This window comes from Monodelphis domestica, chromosome 3 (genome assembly GCF_027887165.1).
Source record: "Monodelphis domestica isolate mMonDom1 chromosome 3, mMonDom1.pri, whole genome shotgun sequence".
Lineage (NCBI taxonomy): Eukaryota > Metazoa > Chordata > Mammalia > Didelphimorphia > Didelphidae > Monodelphis > Monodelphis domestica.
Window position 1 is genome coordinate 439,586,164 of NC_077229.1, and position 16,271 is coordinate 439,602,434.

A 16,271-nucleotide genomic window follows, 5' to 3' on the forward strand; every position below is an offset into this window, starting at 1 on the left:
ACAAAATGTAAAATAAATAATTTTGACTACATCAAATTAAAAAGGTTTTGTACAAACAAAACCAATGTAACTAAAATCAGAAGGGTAGCAACAAATTGGGAAACAATCTTCATAAAGACCTCTGACAAAGGTTTAATTACTCAAATTTACAAAGAGCTAAATCAATTGTACAAAAAATCAAGCCATTCTCCAATTGATAAATGGGCAAGGGACATGAACAGGCAGTTCTCAGCCAAAGAAATAAAAACTATTAATAAGCACATGAAAAAGTGTTCTACATCTCTTATAATCAGAGAGATGCAAATCAAAACAACTCTGAGGTATCACCTCACACCTAACAGATTGGCTAACATGACAGCTATGGAAAGTAATGAATGCTGGAGGGGATGTGGCAAAGTGGGGACATTAATTCATTGCTGATGGAGTTGTGAATTAATCCAACCATTCTGGAGGGCAATTTGGAACTATGCCCAAAGGGCGATCCAGCCATAGCACTGCTGGGTCTGTACCCCAAAGAGTTAATAAGGAAAAGACTTGTACAAGAATATTCATAGCTGCACTCTTTGTGGAGGCCAAAAATTGGAAAATGAGGGGATGCCCATCAATTGAGGAATGGCTGAACAAATTGTGGTATATGTTGGTGATGGAATACTATTGTGCTCAAAGGAATAATGAACTGGAGGAATTCCATGGGGACTGGAACAACCTCCAGGAAGTGATGCAGAGTGAGAGGAGCAGAACCAGGAGAATATCGTACACAGAGACTGATACATTGTGGTACAATCGAAGGTAATGGACTTCTCCATTGGTGTCAATGCAATGTCCCTGAACAATCTGCAGGGATCTAAAAAACACTATCCACACGCAGAGGATAAACTGTGGGAGTAAAAACACCGATGAAAAGCAACTGCTTGACTGCAGGGGCTGAGGGGAAATGACTGAGGAGAGACTCTAAATGAACACTCTAATGCAAATACCAACAACTTGGAAATGGATTTGAATCAAGAACACATGTGATACCCAGTGGAATTGTGCATCGGCTATGGGAGAGGTGGGGGGGGAGGGAAGAAAAGAAAATGATCTTTGTTTCCAATGAATAATGTTTGGAAATGACCAAATAAAAATTTAAAGAGAAAAAAAAGAAGTAGAACATGAATCCAGGTCTTTCTGACTCCAAATTGGGTTCTGACATGTTAATTTTTTAAAGGTCTAAAATGTATAAATTTGCAAGCAAATAATTTATGAAGTTACACCTTCAAATTATAGATTTAACCATTTATTTTTCAAAATTTTCTGTGCAATGCTTTGGTGTTAGGCCAAATATTTTCATTCTGGATAAGTTTAAAGTTTCTTTCATCTATACATACAAATGGGTGATGAGGAATGTACTGCTGAATAGCTGTCAAATGGGGATAATTGAAACGTTCACATTGAAGGGCTGCTGTGAGGATCAAAATAAATAATATTTGTAAAGTGCTCAACACAGTGTCTGGTACATCTTGGGTGTTATATTAATGCTTCTTCCCTTCCTCTCCCCCTGCTGATTCTTTTAATTCAATCTGGTACACACTGACATTGCAATGGCCTATCTTCCAGGTTAGAGGAAAAGTTTAAGAAAACATAACGCTTTCAAAATTCATGTTTGAATTTTGCAAACTGTTTCCTATAGCCACCCCATCCTGTCTATTCCCTAATCTCTCCTCTTATAATCTTACTTGGACAGCCATAATACTGCCCTAAGTAGTCCCCTTGCTTCAGTCTCCCCTCACTCAAATTCATCTTATACTGCTACCAAGTGTATCTTCCAAACTCGCTACTCTGATCATGCTACTTCTTCTCTCAAAAGTCATTTTCAGTTGTTGCCCATTGCCTACATGATAAAGTTCAAAGACTGGCATTCAAAATCCTTCCTAGAATAAATTCTAGTCTTCCTTTCCAGTTTGATTCCAGCCACTCCCATCTCCAATCTATCTTCAAAACAATGCCAAAATAATTTTCATAAGGAACCATGCTACTTCCTAGCTCCAAAATCTTCAGGAGCTACCTATCACTTTTAAACTAAAATACAAAATTCCTCAAGACCTCCCTCTACAATCTAGATGTTCCTTATAGACCTATCACACTACTCTCCACATACACATCAGAGAGTAGAGAGTTGTAAATGACTGTGTGTGTATGTATATATATATATGTTTATATATATATATGACTGTAACATGTTGTCCTTTTCTAGTCTGACCTCTAAAACCAAGGGCACTGAAAGAAATAGAGGTAAGTAATTATCTTGATTTTGAATGGCTATTGTTAGCATGATGGATTTTTTGTTGTCATGGCCAATTACTCCTAATGCCAAATTTGTGTATGGCTGAAGATTCTGACAAACTCAGGGTCATTCAATTTTTCTGTCAGGTCCTATCGTCAGTGTTCATAACTTGCACCTCTGTTTTGCAAGTTCATTTATTATCAAGTTAAAGTTTTGAACTACTGTCACTGATGAAGTGGAAACTTCATCAAAGTGGAACTTTGATAAGAAAGTCATCATTCCATCTTCAAATTCACAGGAACAAAAGAATCACCCTTTCTGGGCATGCCTCATCATATTCCCTAGACTTTAGAGCAGCAAACATCAATTCACATATTCAGAAAAAATAAAAATTCAAGCATAATATGACATTCAAAGACTTTAAAAAAGAGGTGATAGCTCAAAAAGATGGGAGACAATGAACTCTGAAATTCTGATATAATATCATAACTCAAAAGGAATAAAAACGTTTAGGGACAATTTGAGATAATGATATATTGGTATAGACATTTGATCTTCCCATGACTCAGTTTCTTCATGTATAAAATGAAGTATTGGTTTGGACTTTGAGGTTCTTAGCCATTTGGGTGTCAGGGATCCATTTGGCAGACTGGTGAAGTCTATGGTACTCCATTCAGAATAAAGATTTTAAATTCATACAATAAAAAATAAAGGACTATAAAAGAAGCCAGGTATGTTGAAATATAATATTATAAATAATATGAATATAAATGTTAGGAACAAATAAGATCATTGTTTAAAAAGTCCAGGTTCAAAACCTCTAAATTGAACAAATTCTAAGAACCATTTTAGCTCTAAAACATGTAATAATACCATTATAATAATACAATGGTAAAGGAAGAGAGCTCTCTAGGGAGCTCAAATTTTTAAAAGGATGCATACAAAAACTAGAATAAAAACATGATCAAGGACAAATACCAGAAGGGCTTGTGATGAAAGTTGTTTGGGGATAGCTAAAGCACAGAATGAGCTGAGAATTGTGAAAAATCCTAAGAACTTGAAAGAAGTCTTTAAAATATTTATAGAGGGTCCTGTAATGATGGAAGAGACTCTCCTTTGCCTCCTTCTCTCTTCCCCTGTTTCTCCCTCCTTCCTTTCCTCTTTTCTTCCCTTTCCCTCCCTCCCTCCTTCCTTCTTTCTCTCTCTCTCTCATTATGGATTCTCTTTCTTTAAATATTTATGAGATTATCTTTTTATAGAAAGATAATCTCATATGTACATACATATATGTACATATCTGGGTAGCTAGGTAGTGCAATAGATAGAGTCAGGAAGATTCATTTTTATGAGCTCAAATCTGACCTCAGACACTTAACTGTGTGACCTCAGGCAAGTCATTTAAGCCTGTTTGCCTCATTTTCTTCATCTGTAAAATAAACTGGAGATAGAAATGGAAACCCACTCTAGTGCTTTGCTCAACAAAACCCCAAATGGGGCCATGAAGTCTCAGATGTGACTGAAACAATGCAACAACCAAAATGCATACATATATGACAATAAAGAATATATATGTACATATATGCATATAATGTAACCATATATGTTAAAACTATATGTACATATACATACAACATAAGTTGATATACATTATATATATATTCACACAAATTTGGAATAAGAAAAACAAGGAACAAATAGACTTATTTGAAAAGGTTTGAATTGTTTGGGGGCACAAAATGTTCACTGATATTAACAGAGAGAAAAAGTGCTCATTTTTTCTTTCTTCTCTACCAGGGAGAATAACCCTAAAACTGAAAAGGACAGGCATATCCTTAAGAAACAATATATGCATGCAGAAGAAGCTACAACTGAAGTGAAGAGATGTGAGTTCAACCCCAGGGCTGGCACATACTAGCTATATGACCAGGAGCAAGTCACTTAATTCTTTGAGATGCAATTTCCACATATGTAAGTATAATGTTTGTTCTCTTTCGACTGTTTTGAGGAAATCAATCTACAAATGTTTACATAACTCTAAACAAGCATCATACATGCTGACCTGCATTGGTGGGGGTCATTTCCTCATCAGAAATTCCCTGTATCAATGATAACACCAGACTGATTCAAAAAGGAATTAATTTGATTGCTATTATTTAATGAAGGCCCAAGTCAGAGAGTTGATACGCATTTATTAAGTACCAAGATGTGCCTGTCCCTCTGCTATGTGCTAGGGATATAAAGAAAAAGGATAGTCTCTGCCATAAAGGAGGTCCCAGTCTACAAAAGTGCAAGAAACTATGCACAAACGGGAAAAACAGGAGATAACAGAGGAATGGAGCTAGAATTAAGGAGCGTCAGGCATGGTTTTCTGTAGAAGGTAAGATTTTAGCTGGGACGTGAAGAAAGCCAGAAAGTGAACGTGAGGAGGCAAAGTATTTCAGGCATTGGAGATAGCCAGAGAAAATTCCCTGAGCCAAGAGATCAGTGTCTTGTTAGAGGAGTAGCAAGAAAGAAATGAGCATCTCATCACATTGGTGTAAGAAGGCTAGCCCTGAAGGAGGGGGTTAGGAAATGTAGAGGGTAAGAAAAGACTTTTCTGGAAGAGGAGAATATTCTTCCTTCTATTTCAGTTTTGACCAGTTATGCTGCAAGAGCATCTACAGGTAGGAAGACGGATCATGTATGATCCAGCAGCAGGTTTAATAACTATGGTAATTTTGAAGTAGTGAATGAACCTAAATGACATTTTTATATATCTGTAACAACTGTAATATGATATGATAATATCTATTAGGGACAAGATCAAGATACTGATAATGAATACTATGATGACTTGCATAACACACCATAAAATAACATAAGCTGATGATTTTGTGCAACTTTGCATCACTTAAATCCAATTCACAAGAAGTCATTACCCAGTAATCTCACTGGTCTTCTCTGGAAATGAAGGCAGAACAAAAACAACATTCATAATGGGAGGAAATTCTAAATCTCAGTTAGTGTTTAGTGAATATAAAGCGGCAATTTGTTTTCCATTCAGGTCCACAATCCCCCTGGACCATTACTTGAAATGCCCGGCTCTAAGGAAGTCTCCTTTTCACTTGGTGAACTCAACACTTGAGTACTTCCACTAACTGAAGTAATCAAATTCTTCTTTGTTCTCTTCCTCGCATCATTACTAGGATCTTCCCAAGGCATGGGGGAAAGAAAGTATATACTCATCTTAATTGGATTACTCAAGGGCCACTGGCCCATAATTAGTCAAAGTTCTAATTCTATCAACTAAGGAAAACTGAATTTCCTCTCTGAATTTTTACCCATTTTCCTTAAGGAAAGTAGTTAGACTTTTGATAAGGGGGAGAATGACTTTAATGTAAGACCCAGTTTCAGAATTTGATAGTTAAAAAAGATTTAAGATTTTCTTGCCCAGGTGCTGGGCCAAAGACTTTAAGCCTGCAGTAATTCTCGGACATTATCTTGTAATAGAAATCCAGAAGTGAGAACAGAGGATGTCTCAATGTATTCCCACAAATCCAATACTGTGATTTCTGTGATCCCCAAAGGTTTGGGATTCCTAAAGTAAAGGATCTCTTTGTAAAACCCGGGGATTCCTGAAGTTCCTAAAGGAACTTTTCCCTAAAGGAATCCTTCCTTCTATACTAATACATAGCATTACTCCCATTTCCTCTACCTTCCTATTCCACATGGCCACTTTTTATTGTCTATGAGGAGATGTCCCTAACCTCATTGCACTGGCTCTAAATTTAATCTTTCTTGGAAAGGTCAATGGCAACAAGCACCAGAAGGCCTGACTGGTAAGCAGCAGATGATAAAAGTCATTTGCATAAATGATGGCAAATGAGATACATTGTTAAAGGGGGGGAAATGCATTTCTATGGAGAGGAAAATTCCAGGAAACTCATAGCACTAAGTACAGATGCCAGTCATTTCCTAACAGGATGGAGGAGAGAACAAATTTCATTCAGTAATAGCTAATAAGGTTTGCTTCTTCTTCAATGACCAGTCAAGGGATCAACGAAACACTCATGAACAGTCACTTACCCAGAGCCAATAATATTTGGATTCAATAAATAGTATAGTCTGCCAATTGTCGAGTGACCTAAGTCAATTTAATTCATTGTTCCGAGATTGATTTTCCTCTTCTGCAAAATGAGGGTGTTGGATTGGATGGTCCCCTCTAACCCTATCGGGACCTATGATCTCATTTATTTTAATCCCTGCAAAGCTTCTAAAGAAAAGCAATGGTAGTGAGAAATGAGGATGGACTAGTTAATTCAGGAAAATGTGTTTTAAATACATCCTCTTTTCTTTTTCTGTGTATGTGGAAGCAGTCTGGAAGATGGGAGGGGAAAATAAATTGTGCTCATAAAAAAGTCTCACATAGAGCAGCTATTCAGATCTGTAGCTGAATTATGAAGTTACAGAATCTCAGCAATCAGGGTTCTAAGGACCATTCAAAGCATTCAGTGCCTTCATTTTATAAATGAGGTCCATGGAAACAAAGTTACTTGCCCTATATCAATCAGTGATTCAATGAAAAATGAGAAGAACATATAGATTCCAGGGGATACTGGAGGGTGCTTTACTATAAGCACAAAGGGAATTGACAATGGAGTGTTTGGATTAATTCCCTCATATTTAAATACAGTTTCAGTCCTGCCTAATAGGTACAAAAAGCTTACAGAGGAAAAAGAGGGATAGTGCAGTCTGTTCTTCAACTAAAAAGAGAAGCATTTTCCATATTTTTATTTAATTAAAAGAATTATGTGAATTATACTCACAGAATTTCAGAATTGAACATGAATTCATTTTCCATCTAATTCAACTCATTTACAAAAAAGAATTCCAACAATATATATATATATATATATATATATATAATACATATACCATGTAAAGCATTGTTATCACTGGGGATATTTGTCAGTCCAATATTTCTATTACTTTACTTCCATTTATGGATTTAAAAGTGTAAATCATAATCTTATTTCCTTTAAATGCCTCTTTTTTTTTGTTAAGGGGACTCCCATTGGCCTAGTCAAGGAGGGTCATAATCTTAGAGTCATCCTCATTCTTTCATGCTTTCTCATCCTGACTCAGATACCTAAATAGGTGCCAAATCCTGTCAGTTCTGAATCCATAATATCTCATTTGTGTATACCCTGTTCTCTGTTCATACAGCCACCACCCTCGTTCAGGCCTCACTAACTTTTAGTTGGACTACAACAATAGATTCCTATTATTTTCCCTCTTCCATTTTCTTTCTTCGGTTGTCCTCCATCCTAGTGCCCAAATCATCTTCTTTTTTTTTTTTTTAAATCCTTACCTTCCATCTTGTGATCAATACTGTGTATTGGCTCCAAGGCAGAAGAGTGGTAAGGGATAAAATAGGGGTTAAGTGACTTGCCCAGGGTCTCATAGCTGGGAAGTCTGAGGCCAGATTTGAACCTAGGACCTCCCATCTCTAGGCCAGGCTCTCAATCCACTGAGCTACCCAGCTGCCTGCCTTCCCCCAACCTTCAAAAAATCATCTTAAAGATAAGTCTGGCCAAATAATTTCACTGGTCAAAAATTTTCAGTGACTCATTATTTATTAGGGAAAAGTATAAACTCTTCAGTTTGGCAATTTAAGGTCATCCACAGTTTGGCCCCAACTTGCCCCCTTTCATCATTGACAATGTTAATAAACTGGTAGATTAGAGAAATGTAGTAGTCACAGATTTTATTAAAGACTTTGATAAAGTATCTTCTTTTATTCTTGTTGAAAATATAGAAAGATGCAGGTTAGATGATAATGCATTTAAATAGATTCAAAATTGTTGAATAGGCTGGATCAAAGAATAGTAAATCAATGATTCTGTATTACTCTATCATTTGATAGCTTTGGGGTTAAGTATATCACCAATGATGGCCTCTTGAGCAAGTAGTGGCCACCCAGGCATGAGGAATGTCAGCTGTGAAATCTACTCTTTGTAGGAACATTGTGTGTGTGTGTGTGTGTGTGTGTGTGTGTGTGAAGCTCCTGGAGGGGAAGGGACTGGATCTTACATGTTGTAACTCCCTCACAATATACCTCAGAGCATTGCATGCATTGTGTGGACAAGACAGTTAATAAATAATTATTGATTGATTTAACCATGTTTCAATTCGTAAACTCCCTGACGACTGGACTTTTGACCATATTTTTCTTTGTTTAATATACCTAGTTTGGGTACCACAAGCATGAACATGAACTATGTTTTGGTGATCGATGGCACAGGAACTGGCCTGTGCTAACTTCCATCATGCCTTACCTGAGTTAAAAACTGGAAACCAGTGGTAGAACTCATTTTTGTAGGGAACTGTGTCAAATTCACTACACTGCATCTGCCGAAACGTTGGCACATCTGCACGACAGGGATGGATGTTGCACAGGCGATAGCGCTTCCTTTCTCCAGTGCAATACTTTCCACCAAACTTGGGTCTGGCAATGAAACAAAGCACTTTCAAAATTTCCTAAGGACTCCTTTCCCCACAAGACACATTTTTTGGAATCTTTCACCATGAAATATTTGCCAAAATCATGTCCCTCTCTGCCTACAAAATACACCTCTTTTCTGAATTCTTCCTAACCCTATACATCATCAAAAGGTTCATTCCTCCCAGGACATTTTCAGTACTGCAGTACATAGTAGTAGTAGTGATAGTAATATAACAGAAAAGAATAACTCAGAGGCAGGGAAGACTAGAAGGACTGCCTGAAAGTTAGGAAAGCCTGAGCCCAAGGGGCTTCCTTTGACATAGGGGCCATAAGGACCCAGTATTGGAAGAGTTGCCAAACTGCTTTGGTAGAGGGAATTTCTACTACCAATATTGGCAAAGGAAATTTATCTCCATCCACACTGATATCATCTATGTTTATATCCATATCAGTATCATCTATATTTATGGTGATATCTACAGAATCTCCATCTATACTCAGCTCTATCTCTATTTTTCTCTCTATCATCCATACCCACATCTACGCAGACCTATGATCTCTTTGGGAGAAGAAACTCAATACCAATTTGTAGCCAGTAGGCATCTAGAGAGGAGAGTGCTGGCCCCCAAGTCAGTTACATTCATCTTCTTGAGTTCAGATCTAGCCTCAGATATTTACTAGTTGTGTGATCCTGGACAAGTCACTTAACCCTGTTTGTCTCATTTTCCTCATTTATAAAAGGAACTAGAGAAAGAAATGGCAAACAATTCTCTGCCAAGAAAATTTCATATAGGGTCATAAAGAATTGGACAGGACTAAAATGACTCAACAATAATAACAATCAAAGTCAATGGACCATGGCAGGGAAGCGGGGGGAAAGGGGAGAGAAAAAGCTAATAGCATTAATGATATTATCTCATTTGATCCTCACAACAACTCTCTGATACAAATGCTACTAGTATTATCTTCATTTTTCTTCTGAGGAAGCTGGAAGAAAAGTTTAGTGACTTGCCCAGGTTCACACAGCTGGTAAGTATTCAAGGAAAGATTTAGTTTTTCTGACTCCAAGTTCAGTGGCTACATTATACTCTCTGTGATTCCTGAAAATCATGATTCCATCATGAGAATGCTTCTTCAAAATAGTCTTTTTACCTGCCAACATTTGTTCTTCATGTGATTCTGGATAGAAAAAAATTACAAAGCTATTTATTCTCTGATGGCTAACCTTTGGATTTATAGAGGTAAGAATTTGGAAGTCATTGTTGGACCAGTGTTTAGAGGTTTTCCAACTTGGAAGGACATGTCTGAATTTGTGTCATACTGGTATAACCTTCAAGAAATCAGGGTTACCTCATACCACTGTGAAATGCTAGAGCTTATCTTTCTTATGAGTCATGGACCCCTTTGGAAGTATTATGAAATCGACAAACTGTTTTCATAATGATATTTTTAAATATAAAAAATTAAAATACATAGGGTTAAAAAGGAAACCAAATTCTATCGAAATAAAGATATATATATTTCTCCCTCTATCAGTTCATAGATTCTGAAATCTAAGGGAATAAGACAATAATTATCTGAGTCATTATCATCCCGATAATAATCATAATTTTTAAAATTGTATATTGGCCTGGGCTTTCATCAGAGAAGGGAGATTCCAGTGTTGAAAGGACCTCAATATGTCAGATGTAGGACTTCCTGACTTCAGGGCCAACCTTCTATATGCTAAGCCATGCTCTCTCTTTATAAAAGCTTAAGTTTTTTAATATTAATTAACTAACACTAAGTTAATAGGGTGATAACATTCAGGGGGTTAGGGGTAGTTATACTAAAATTTATCTTTAATTTTCATGTTTTTTCTTTTCTAGGTTACATATAGGATGTGCTGACTGAGAGTGGCAGCATACACTATGATTTTTCTGGCATAGTTGTTTTTTTTTAAACCCTTATCTTCTATCTTAGAATCAATGCTATGTATAGGTCCAAGGCAGAAGAGTAGTTAGAGCTTGGTAATAGGGGCTAAATGACTTGTCCAGGGCCACACAGATGGTAAGTGTTTGAGGCCAGATTTGAACCCAGAACTGGACCCTGTTTTTAGGGTTGGCCCTCTATCCAATGAGCCTCCTAGCTTCCTCCTGGTGTAGTTCTTGGGCACAAAAGGAACTAATACTAGAGTTCATATCATTCAATATTATTTCAAGCTAGAAGAATGAAAGATTTAAATCTAGTATCAGATAAACATCAAATTATTTTAAAATCGGTCATTTTATCATGACACTTAAGACTTTCAGTGGTAAAAACACCACTGACTTCTCCCTACCCACTTGCCCCAAACAAATTTTCATGGAATTCAAGGATTCTGTGAAGTGTAATTTGGAAAACAGAATCAGGGCATTAAACAATCCTCAGAGTTCATTTACATTATTATATATTTCAGCAGTCACCCCAGAATGCATCACAGGTGTCCATAACAAATCTTCACTGATAGAATGAATCAGGCAGAAATGTCTCTTGTGAAGATTAATTCTGCATCCATGGGTTCTGAGGTTATTTTTTGCCCCTAAATGAATAGAGCTACTCTGAAGCATTCCAATTGGAAATCTGGGCATGAAAAAAATCCCCAACCCCATATTTAGCCATAAAATAAGAAATGGCCCATTTGTTCAAGCTATAACCCACCCCCCCAAAAATATTAGGAAGCAGGCCTAATAGTGATCCAATGCAGAGCCCAATGGGTTTTAATGTCTTTGACATTCTTTTGCTCCTCCCTTGTTTAAGGCTGAGGAGAACAAGTAAGGGAGGGAGGTTGTCAGAAAGTTTGGAATTATAACAATTATGCTTATCTGGGTTTCAAATCTAAAAGGACAAAAAATGAGTAGACAGACTTACTCAGGGTTGTTGCAGAGTCTCTCTGCACTCTGAGCTCCCGCCCCACAGGTCCTTGAGCAGTGTGACCAGGGTGACCAGCGGCCCCAACCTCCAGGGATGCTCTCTGGTTTCTTTCCTACCATGATGCATTTGCCAGCCATACACCACTGAGGAGTCAGAAAGGTGAAGAAAGAAGTAGGAGAAAGATAGGTCAGGAAGTTAGCAACCTCAGAGCAATATCAGCTTAGCACTCAGAACTGCAAAGCTATCTTCACAGCAGGGAGATTCAAACTCAGGATCCTGCTTTTGCCAACAATTTTTGAGGCAAATAATTCAGAACAGAACAAGAAAAACAAAGGCAAAAAATGTCTCCTATGAGAGTCTTGACCTTCATTAGTCACAGAATCTCAGAGTTGGAAGGGGATCTTAGATAGCATCTAGTCCAGCTCCCCACATGCTGCAGGCACCCTCTGTGTAGTGCCCCTGACAAGCTGTCACCTTTAATTGACACCTCTAGTCATGAGCAGCTCTCTACTGTCTGAGGTAGCATTTGAAAAGTTCTTTCCTTTAATAAATAACAACTGCCTTCCTGTTTTCTCAAGCCACTGTTTTTAATTTTACCCTCTGGAACAACAACAAAATAAGTCAATTTCCTCTCTCACATGCTAACTGTCTCCATGTTTCAAGGCAGCTATGAGTTTGGGGAAATAAAAAAGAGAAAGCAGAGATGAAGGGAAAACAAACATACCTTGCTTCTTAGCTATGCTTACATTTCTTAGAGGTACTGGGCAGTTTTGTCTGCTTGTCATATTTTCCTCTCCAGTTCAGATGACCTTGATGTTTGAAGAGTTTTCTTGGGCCATTTTACCCCAAAAGTGAAAAAAAGAAGCTACCCTTTTCTCTGAACATTAGGACTCACTTATGCCTCTAGTAAATACTATAGGCTAAATCAGAAGTTACTAAAGAACGAACTCTTAAGGAGTGCTTTGGAATCCACTATTTTGATTCTCAGCACACTGAGGGCAATGCCTAGCAAAGCAGAGAGATGTTGCAATCACTGTTACCAGATCAGGTGCCAAAGAGGGAAGGTAAAGGTTCATAAGGAAAATCATACTGATTTGTTCAATTTATTCTTCAGTTAGAAATGAAAACATGAAAAAAGAAAAAATGAGATCTTTGGATAATCAATCCAGAAAATTCCACTGTCAGCAGCATCCTCACCCACCTAGAATAGCAAGCAAAACCATAAAAAGATGTGCAAAGCATCTGGCCAGAGGTCACTCAGTTAAATGTGGCACCAGGGCACTGTTCTTTCTCTAATTGCCTCTTCCCACAGGTAAACCCTAGGATGACTGTCAGAAATGAAAATGCTTGACTCTGGGGCTCTCTCTTGATTGCCCTCAGTTTGGCACACTGATTGTTCTCCCCGTGCCCTCTGCTTTCAACCTCAGATACCTCTGTTATTCTAGTTTTCTGTCAATCTGAAACACCACCTTTTTCTCTCCACATCTTGTCCCATCTGCAGCAGCATCCAGCTTTGAGCGACAAGAACCTTTCACCGAGCACCACAACGTCTGGCAAATGTTCTGCAAAACCAGGAAAGTTCCAAATATGAGTAATAAAGTCAACAATTCCTACAACAATAGCCCTACAGATTTGCAAAGTGTTTCCTCCTCAACCATCCTATGAGGCAGAAAAAAAATTGTTATCCCACTTTACAAATAAGGAAATAGAGGCTATGGTTAAGTGACTGCCCATCATCATAGACCTAGTAAATGTCTGAGGCAGGATTTGGACCATAGTCCCAAAAATCTTTGGAAGGTTGCAATGATGATCCTAGGATCACAGATTTGGATCTGTAAGGTACCTCTGAAGTCTGAGGCTCAGATTGCTTGTTTCTTGATCAATGTCATACAGGTGGGGTGATAACCAAATTTAAACCTAGGTTCTCTGTTCCCACATCCAATACTGTTTGTTCAAATGCACTTTGAACTTAATGGAAGACAGACACCTAGAGTCTAATATTTGGAAAATTGGAATATGGAACCATGTTTCCTGAATAACCCAGGACTATTTTTGTTGAATGTATGATGAGACAATGAACAGCTCTTGATACATCACAATTGGCAACTATGATCACTGAAGGTAAGTCAAAAACTGTGTTCTAATTATCATTCTTCATTCATACAACATTTATTTTAGTAGGTCTGTATCTATGTTTCTTCATCAATAAAAGTCAAGTGATTATACTTACCTCCTTCCCAGTAAAGGAAATGGAATTTATCCAGATGGAAAGACCGCAGTACCTTATGAGTTGCAGCTAGCCAGTATAATGGGAGTGTGTATGAGTGATCAACAGGATCTCAGTTTGCTTTTCAATTAAATGCAGTAAACACATCCATTTCCACACAACAAACATTACAGATGTGGGTTCTGATATGACAGAACTATAAAATATTTCATCTATAAAAGGACTCATGAATTCCTTCCTTTTAAATATGAGAAAACAAAGGCTCAGAGAGGGACATACCCAAGATCATAAACTTATATTATGAAGGAACTATAGAGACCATCTAGTACAATGTCGTTGCTTTATATATGGGGAAACCAAAGGAAGGGAGGCTGAGGGCCTTCCAGGTTCAAGAACCAGGATTCAAAATTAAGGCACCTTTTTTCAGACCCACTAGTCTTTTTTGGAACTTAGGGTTACTGTGTATTTCATCTTTTATCACACCATAGAAGATCTCATTAAAAGAAAGAACCATAGATATGAAAAGGGAGAAACATCTGAAGACTTTTATAAATTGATGCAAAATGAAGTAAGCAGAACAAGAAAAATTCTCTCTCTACATATATAAGTATGTTAGAATATAATTATATTCTAGATGTAGGATTTAATTAGAATATATAACATTATACTATACATATATATTCTCTATATAAATATATATACATATAATAGATATGTGTGGATATATACACATGCCATACAATTCAAAAGAGAATAACAAAAACTGACTGCTGTGTAATTATAATGACCATTCTTGACCTTGAAGAAAAAATGAGAAAATATATCTCCCTTTCTTCTTTGTAAAGGTGGGAGGCTATGCATTCAGAAGTTTACATATGGTGTAATCTTTGGTCAATGTGTTGATTAATGTCATCTTTGGTTGATGTGTTGATTAGTTTTGCTGAACTACATTTCCCCCCTCGTTCTTTTTTACTCTTTGTTAGGTAAGAGAGGGGGGTGAATATAATTGTAAATGAAGATGAAATGAAAAAAAAACCATTGTTTTTTAACCTCAAGAAAATAAAAGTAATCAAAAAGGAAAATAAAACAACAAACTTAACCTTGGACCTGAACAGAGAAGTGAGGTTGGCATCATTTAAACCCACCACCTCCCAGGTGGGTTGGAGACCAGCTTAGCTAAGAAGATCTTGCCTTTTTCCCAAGGGACTTCTCCATGTGAATCTTTCTTCATTATTCACGGAGTTTGTTTTGCTTCCCCCCCCCCCCCCTGCTGCATTGAGGAAACCTTTCCCTTTTGTTTCTAACAAATGCCTGCTTATTTCTTAACTCTACACAGTACCTTTTATCCCAGGAGTACAGGGTACTTAGAGGTCTGTGAGTCTGCTCCAGGTACACACAGAGAAGATTATAAAGACTCCAAGGTGTTAGTGGAATTATCAACAGCAACACCACCATCATCAGGTGACAAGGTAATGGAATGGATTGAGTGCTGGGTCTGAAGTCAGGAAGACCCAAATTCAGATTTGACTGACTAGCTGTGTGGTCCTAAGCAAGTCACATAACCTCTCCAAGCCTCACTTTCCTCAGCTGTAAAATAATAACCATTACTTTCTCTCAGCCTTGTGGTGAAGGTCAAATGAGATAATAACGGTAAAGTAGGTGCCATATAAATTATTCCTTTCCCAAAATAATAGGCAACATTTATGTAGCACTTTAAAGATCTCAAGGCACTTTATATCAGGAGAGTAGACAGGTTGATGACCTAGAAATCCAAAGATGCCAGATAACTTGATCTGAGTTGGTTTTCAATCTGCAATCCTCTTTGCTAGCCATGCCTTGGGCTTGGCGACTCTGCTTCCACTTGGACCTGGTTGGTATAGTACCAGAGATACAAAAGGTACTTACTTCGACTTCTTGACAGAAGGTTGCATTGGGGCCATACTGCAGCTGGCACTGGTGGTGGATGTCATAGATCACTCCAGGAGCAATGACCTTGGACTTCAAGCCTTTCTTCTGGGGGACATCATCCAGGCAGAAGCCCCATCCTCGGCTGAACATAAGCATTCAACATAAGTAAATTAAAGCTGACAACAGTCCTTCCCGCCAATCCCCTCAGTTGGCAGGAGTATATTCCAATTCCAAATAAAGTTTTGTGTCTGTTCCCTTAAACTTAATCTAAGTTCCATCCATAATTTTTTAGAGAGCACAAACAACCACATAGCAATACAAGGGGTGCTCCAGACTGAGCTCAGTGCTGCTCTGCACTATCAGCTCTCTGATTATAGTGGAAGAAACTTGTAACTTAAAGCAACATTAGTGTCTGGGCTCACCCACTTTGGACTCTGCCCACTAATTTTCAATTGAGAACAACTGAGGAAAAAGATAGCTCCAGATCCGCAAAGAGC

At 37.7% G+C, this 16,271-nt stretch overlaps 1 protein-coding gene across 1 annotated transcript in view; it reads right to left on the reverse strand.

Annotated features, from left to right (window-relative positions):
- Positions 1 to 16,271, reverse strand: part of ADAMTS12 (ADAM metallopeptidase with thrombospondin type 1 motif 12) — a 563,652-nt gene that overhangs the window by 179,299 nt on the left and 368,082 nt on the right. The window contains exons 9-12 of the mRNA XM_003340624.4: positions 15,772 to 15,916; positions 13,109 to 13,201; positions 11,637 to 11,782; positions 8,581 to 8,750 (exon numbers count right to left, since the gene is read on the reverse strand). Coding sequence (XP_003340672.2) covers positions 8,581 to 8,750; positions 11,637 to 11,782; positions 13,109 to 13,201; positions 15,772 to 15,916 — 554 coding nt within the window. The remainder of the gene's footprint in view (positions 1 to 8,580; positions 8,751 to 11,636; positions 11,783 to 13,108; positions 13,202 to 15,771; positions 15,917 to 16,271) is intronic.